Source organism: Cyclopterus lumpus, chromosome 10 (genome assembly GCF_009769545.1).
Source record: "Cyclopterus lumpus isolate fCycLum1 chromosome 10, fCycLum1.pri, whole genome shotgun sequence".
NCBI classification, from domain to species: Eukaryota; Metazoa; Chordata; class Actinopteri; order Perciformes; family Cyclopteridae; genus Cyclopterus; species Cyclopterus lumpus.
In genome coordinates this window covers 25502432-25509931 of record NC_046975.1, presented here as the reverse complement: position 1 = coordinate 25509931, position 7500 = coordinate 25502432, and the positions used below count along the sequence as shown (strand labels likewise).

General features: G+C 41.9%; 1 protein-coding gene across 1 annotated transcript in view; it reads left to right on the top strand.

Annotated features, from left to right (window-relative positions):
* The window catches only part of mgat4b (alpha-1,3-mannosyl-glycoprotein 4-beta-N-acetylglucosaminyltransferase B), an 89404-nt gene that overhangs the window by 45572 nt on the left and 36332 nt on the right, over positions 1–7500 (top strand). The window contains exon 2 of the mRNA XM_034543970.1: positions 5676–5855. Within this exon, the coding sequence (XP_034399861.1) occupies positions 5676–5855 (180 nt within the window). The remainder of the gene's footprint in view (positions 1–5675; positions 5856–7500) is intronic.

Here is a 7500-nt window from a genome sequence, read left to right as displayed (position 1 = left end):
GGATGTCTGACCGACATCTCTCAGTGGATGTCTGACTGACATCTCTCAGTGGATGTCTGACTGACATCTCTCAGTGGATGTCTGACTGACATCTCTCAGTGGATGTCTGATTGACATCTCTCAGTGGATGTCTGATTGACATCTCTCAGTGGATGTCTGACTGACATCTCTGAGTGGATGTCTGACTGACATCTCTCAGTGGATGTCTGACTGACATCTCTCAGTGGATGTCTGATTGACATCTCTCAGTGGATGTCTGACTGACATCTCTCAGTGGATGTCTGACCGACATCTCTGAGTGGATGTCTGATTGACATCTCTCAGTGGATGTCTGATTGACATCTCTCAGTGGATGTCTGACTGACATCTCTCAGTGGATGTCTGACCGACATCTCTGAGTGGATGTCTGACTGACATCTCTCAGTGGATGTCCGCTCACCACCTGAAAATTAACCCGGACAAGACTGAACTTCTCCTCCTTCCAGGAAAAGGCTCTCCCACCCACGACCTGACTATTAACTTCAACAACTCAGTGTTGGCCCCGCCCCCGACTGGCAGGAACCTCGGAGTGACGCTCGACAGTCAACTCTCCCTGACTGCCAACATTGCCGCAATAACACGCTCCTGTAGGTACATGCTGTACAACATCAGGAGAATACGACCTCTTCTCACTCAGAAGGCGGCACAGGTTCAGGCTCTGGTCCAGGCTCTGGTCCAGGCTCTGGTCCAGGCTCTGGTCCAGGCTCTGGTCCTCTCACATCTAGACTACTGTAACTCCTCCTTCAGGTCTACCTGCTAATGCCATTCGACCTCTACAGCTCATCCAGAATGCAGCTGCTCGACTGGTCTTCAACCGCCTAAATTTACCCACAATCCTCCGCTCCTCCGCGACCTTCACTGGTTACCGGTGGCCGCCCGCATCCGCTTCAACACATTGTTACTTGCGTACCGTGCTGCGAACAGATCGGGTCCAGTCTACATCCAGGACATGGTCTAACCTCACATTCAGGACATGGTCTAACCTCACACCCAGGACATGGTCTAACCTCACACCCAGGACATGGTCTAACCTCACATCCAGGACATGGTCTAACCTCACATCCAGGACATGGTCTAACCTCACACCAGGACATGGTCTAACCTCACACCCAGGACATGGTCTAACCTCACACCCAGGACATGGTCTAACTTCACACCCAGGACATGGTCTAACCTCACACCAGGACATGGTCTAACCTCACACCCAGGACATGGTCTAACCTCACATCCAGGACATGGTCTAACCTCACATCCAGGACATGGTCTAACTTCACACCCAGGACATGGTCTAACCTCACACCAGGACATGGTCTAACCTCACACCCAGGACATGGTCTAACCTCACACCCAGGACATGGTCTAACCTCACATCCAGGACATGGTCTAACTTCACACCCAGGACATGGTCTAACCTCACACCAGGACATGGTCTAACCTCACACCCAGGACATGGTCTAACCTCACACCCCAGCCCGTTCACTTCGCTCAGCTTCTGCCAATCAGCTTGTAGCTCCTTCACTTCGAGCTAATCAATCAACAAAATCACGACTGTTTGCTGTGCTGGCTCCTCATTGGTGGAACGAGCTCCCCATTGACATCAGGACAGGAAGTCTCTACAGACTAAAAACACATTTTAGCACTTAAATGTCTCTTACTGATAGCACTTTGTAGTTTAACGTTATAGAAGAAATGTTACTTTCTTGATTCTTGTTGTTCTGAGTTTGGACTCATGGTTTAATGCACTTATTGTAAGTCGCTTTGGATAAAAGCGTCAGCTAAATGACATGAAATGTAATGTAATGTTTGCTTCTTCCTGTTTTAAACAGGTGTTGTAAACAGGTGTTGTCTGAAAGAAATAAACTCTAAAACTGAGCGCCACCTCCAGGTGGCAGTAATCATTGCAGACGCACAAGTGAGACGGACAGGTGTTGTAACTGGTGTTGTAACCTGTGTTGTAACAGGTGTTGTAAAACAGGTGTTGTAACAGGTGTTGTAACAGGTGTTGTAAAACAGGTGTTGTAAAACAGGTGTTGTAACAGGTGTTGTAAAACAGGTGTTGTAAAACAGGTGTTGTAACAGGTGTTGTAACAGGTGTTGTAAAACAGGTGTTGTAACAGGTGTTGTAAAACAGGTGTTGTAACAGGTGTTGTAACAGGTGTTGTAAAACAGGTGTTGTAACAGGTGTTGTAAAACAGGTGTTGTAACAGGTGTTGTAACAGGTGTTGTAAAACAGGTGTTGTAACAGGTGTTGTAACAGGTGTTGTAACTTGTGTTGTAACAGGTGTTGTAACAGGTGTTGTAAAACAGGTGTTGTAACCTGTGTTGTAACAGGTGTCGTAACAGGTGTTGTAACAGGTGTTGTAACAACAGGAAGTGGGTTGTCAGTCAGCAGGTGGAGCTGCAGCAGAGACTCGACTCATTGAGGAGAAACCGATTTTCCTTCCGTCGGCTGCAGGAAGGAAATTATTTCATCAGAGCAGATAAATAACTGGGCAGAAGCATCATTAAAAACTCATCAGCAAGTGTGTGTGTGTGCGTGCGCTCAAAAACTCAGATGTGACTAACTGATGTCACTATTGTGCGTCATTAACGAGGGTTTGGAGGAATAATTACAGCAAAATTAAAGTTTTTTTTCAGTTTTATTTTTCGTCATCAGAGAAAGAAACAAAAGACAAGTTTGATATTCTCGTAAAGACAGAAGAGCTCTCCACGAGCAGCCGTCCAGTCCTCATGGAGCGTTTGAGGCTGTCAATCAATAAAGGAAAAAGGAAATTTCATTGAAGTTGAAATAAATGGAAATTAATTTTTAATATAAATTACGTCTAAATACCTAAGTGCCTTTCTTTAATTGGGTAAAATATTAGTTTTTTCAAAGAAATATATCGCACATGTTATTTTCCAGTTTATTGCAACAATAAAAAGGTTAAATCAATTAATAATTAAAAGAGCTGCGGTGTGAACATAACCAGTACCACACCGTGAGAACGAGCTCGTTCATAAAGTGAGAAGGTCTGTTCAGATGTTCCAAACTGTGCCTCGATTAGTGTTATTATATTATGAATGACTCAATGAAGCTCCGACGGTCGGAGGACTTCCTGCTGTCATTTATCTTCTGAAGCAGCGTTGACGTCTGAATGAAGTGAGCGCAGAACACGGATTACTGCAGATTTACCTTCACGGAGCATTAACCCGGAGAGGGATGATGGAGGGATGATGGAGGGATGATGGAGGGATGATGGAGGGATGATGGAGGGGTGATGGAGGGATGATGGAGGGGTGATGGAGGGATGATGGAGGGATGATGGAGGGATGATGGAGGGGTGATGGAGGGATGATGGAGGGATGATGGAGGGATGATGGAGGGATGATGGAGGGGTGATGGAGGGATGATGGAGGGATGATGGAGGGATGATGGAGGGATGATGGAGGGGTGATGGAGGGATGATGGAGGGATGATGGAGGGATGATGGAGGGGTGATGGAGGGGTGATGGAGGGATGATGGAGGGGTGATGGAGGGATGATGGAGGGATGATGGAGGGATGATGGAGGGGTGATGGAGGGGTGATGGAGGGATGATGGAGGGATGATGGAGGGATGATGGAGGGGTGATGGAGGGATGATGGAGGGATGATGGAGGGGTGATGGAGGGATGATGGAGGGGTGATGGAGGGATGATGGAGGGATGATGGAGGGATGATGGAGGGGTGATGGAGGGATGATGGAGGGGTGATGGAGGGATGATGGAGGGATGATGGAGGGATGATGGAGGGGTGATGGAGGGGTGATGGAGGGATGATGGAGGGGTGATGGAGGGATGATGGAGGGGTGATGGAGGGGTGATGGAGGGATGATGGAGGGGTGATGGAGGGATGATGGAGGGATGATGGAGGGATGATGGAGGGATGATGGAGGGGTGATGGAGGGATGATGGAGGGATGATGGAGGGGTGATGGAGGGATGATGGAGGGATGATGGAGGGATGATGGAGGGATGATGGAGGGATGATGGAGGGGTGATGGAGGGATGATGGAGGGGTGATGGAGGGATGATGGAGGGATGATGGAGGGATGATGGAGGGATGATGGAGGGATGATGGAGGGATGATGGAGGGGTGATGGAGGGATGATGGAGGGATGATGGAGGGGTGATGGAGGGATGATGGAGGGATGATGGAGGGATGATGGAGGGATGATGGAGGGGTGATGGAGGGGTGATGGAGGGATGATGGAGGGGTGATGGAGGGATGATGGGTGGTGTTTGCTGCAGCAGATGAAGGATTTAGCATTTTATTTTTCATTTTTTTACTCAGATTATGTCCTTTTCTCTACCTGTCCAGTCCCATATACTCTAGTTAATCCCGTGAAGCCTAAATCTGCCTCTCTTTTTTTCCCCTCAGTCACACAATGTTGAGAAGATATGGAACGATAACTCAGCAAACATGCTCATGTTGAACGTTACGCCGTAATCAATCAGAAAGATTCGGCACAAAAACATGCAGTCGATATAAAAACATGTCTTGTTTTTATTATGTTTCTATCTGTCAGCTTCTGGTTAAAAAAATGTATAAACACAAATATGTAGCTTCAATCTTCTGGTTGATTTGAGATTTTATTATTATTATTAATTATATATATATAAAAACAAATAAATATATACACATATATATTTATTTGTTTTTAGGATTAATTTATTGTTTAATTATTACAGATGTTTGGAATGATGTGTGTTTGGAATGTTCTTATTAGGATTATATTTGTTATATATTTCGATAGCGTTTTCTTTAGTTTAGTTTAAATATATTGTTGTTGAGTATATTTAGGTCATTGGTTTTGTTTGTTTGTTTATTAATTGGCGATCACTGAGGGCCCCTGTGGTTACAGGACCAGCATGCACCGGGGTGGCCCGTAGGTTGGTTAGCAGAGCAGGAGAGGTGGCAATAGGCTTCTTTTCTTTGTTATTGTATTTGGTTGTTTTGCTAAATATATCATAAGAAACACATAATTGTTGCACGGACGATGGAGGAGCGTCAGTGGACCTTTTGATTTAAGTTTGATTTCAAGGTTTTGTTTACCTTCTGTCTGCCAGAATCAAGTCTACCTTTTCTGAGAATACTAATATACAAGTTGGAAAACAGCAACTGTCTTTATTTTTCTGCATCGAACCTCGAACGCTCCAAGACGTGGAATATGTTCAGCATTTCTTATCTGTCGTAATTAACACCCCTGGTCCCAGAAACTTATTAATAATCTCAAAGAACTTTTATCGTTTGGATCTGCACGAAACTCATCAGGAGAAAATATAAACTGTGTTTAATAAAAACTAAATCAACCAGCTTTTAAAAGAAACTGCTGAGTCTTTTTCTTAAAGATTGAAGCTGTATATATTTATATTATAACATTTATTATACATTCAGGTAAACCAGATTTTAACTGGTTTTAATTGGTCTAGTTCAGATTTCTTTTTTCTTTACTAAGTGCTTGAAAAGGTTTAGGAACCGTTCGTCTTGAATATTTTATTTTTAGACACCAAAATATGATATATTTTTGGAACATTTGCTGTTTTTGTCTTTGTCACCTGTTCTGAAAACTGGACCCCAAACCGTCCTTAACCCTTTAATGACCTCGTCCCTCTGCAGGAGATGTGGTGGACATCTACCAGAGGGAGTTCCTGGCGCTGAGAGAGCGCCTCCACTCGGCCGAGCAGGAGAACCTGCGGCGCTCCAAAGAGCTGAATCTGGTCCTGGAGGAGATCAAGAGGGCCATCGCTGAGAAACAGGCGCTCAGAGACATCAACCGTACCTGGAGCAGCCTCTCCGGTCAGTTTGTGGACCAGGATTAACCTGAACCGTCTAATCCTGGTCCAGTCTGCTATAATCTGGTTTCAATGTCATCTAAACTGGTCTAAACTCATTTATATGTTAACAGAAAAGATAAACAGCATGAATCCATTATAGATGTTCAACAAATGTAGAATATCATACAAGAAAATATACAGTTGAAATAGTTAGCTAAAGGTTAGCTTAAAGCAGCAAATAAACAGTTGAAATAGTTAGCTAAAGGTTAGCTTAAAGCAGTAAATAAACAGTTGAAATAGTTAGCTAAAGGTTAGCTTAAAGCAGTAAATAAACAGTTGAAATAGTTAGCTAAAGGTTAGCTTAAAGCAGCAAATAAACAGTTGAAATAGTTAGCTAAAGGTTAGCTTAAAGCAGCAAATAAACAGTTGAAATAGTTAGCTAAAGGTTAGCTTAAAGCAGTAAATAAACAGTTGAAATAGTTAGCTAAAGGTTAGCTTAAAGCAGTAAATAAACGGTTGAAATAGTTAGCTAAAGGTTAGCTTAAAGCAGCAAATAAACAGTTGAAATAGTTAGCTAAAGGTTAGCTTAAAGCAGCAAATAAACAGTTGAAATAGTTAGCTAAAGGTTAGCTTAAAGCAGTAAATATACAGTTGAAATAGTTAGCTAAAGGTTAGCTTAAAGCAGTAAATAAACAGTTGAAATAGTTAGCTAAAGGTTAGCTTAAAGCAGTAAATAAACAGTTGAAATAGTTAGCTAAAGGTTAGCTTAAAGCAGCAAATAAACAGTTGAAATAGTTAGCTAAAGGTTAGCTTAAAGCAGCAAATAAACAGTTGAAATAGTTAGCTAAAGGTTAGCTTAAAGCAGTAAATATACAGTTGAAATAGTTAGCTAAAGGTTAGCTTAAAGCAGTAAATAAACAGTTGAAATAGTTAGCTAAAGGTTAGCTTAAAGCAGTAAATAAACAGTTGAAATAGTTAGCTAAAGGTTAGCTTAAAGCAGTAAATAAACAGTTGAAATAGTTAGCTAAAGGTTAGCTTAAAGCAGCAAATAAACAGTTGAAATAGTTAGCTAAAGGTTAGCTTAAAGCAGCAAATAAACAGTTGAAATAGTTAGCTAAAGGTTAGCTTAAAGCAGTAAATAAACAGTTGAAATAGTTAGCTAAAGGTTAGCTTAAAGCAGTAAATAAACGGTTGAAATAGTTAGCTAAAGGTTAGCTTAAAGCAGCAAATAAACAGTTGAAATAGTTAGCTAAAGGTTAGCTTAAAGCAGCAAATAAACAGTTGAAATAGTTAGCTAAAGGTTAGCTTAAAGCAGTAAATATACAGTTGAAATAGTTAGCTAAAGGTTAGCTTAAAGCAGTAAATAAACAGTTGAAATAGTTAGCTAAAGGTTAGCTTAAAGCAGTAAATAAACAGTTGAAATAGTTAGCTAAAGGTTAGCTTAAAGCAGCAAATAAACAGTTGAAATAGTTAGCTAAAGGTTAGCTTAAAGCAGCAAATAAACAGTTGAAATAGTTAGCTAAAGGTTAGCTTAAAGCAGTAAATATACAGTTGAAATAGTTAGCTAAAGGTTAGCTTAAAGCAGTAAATAAACAGTTGAAATAGTTAGCTAAAGGTTAGCTTAAAGCAGCAAATAAACAGTTGAAATAGTTAGCTAAAGGTTAGCT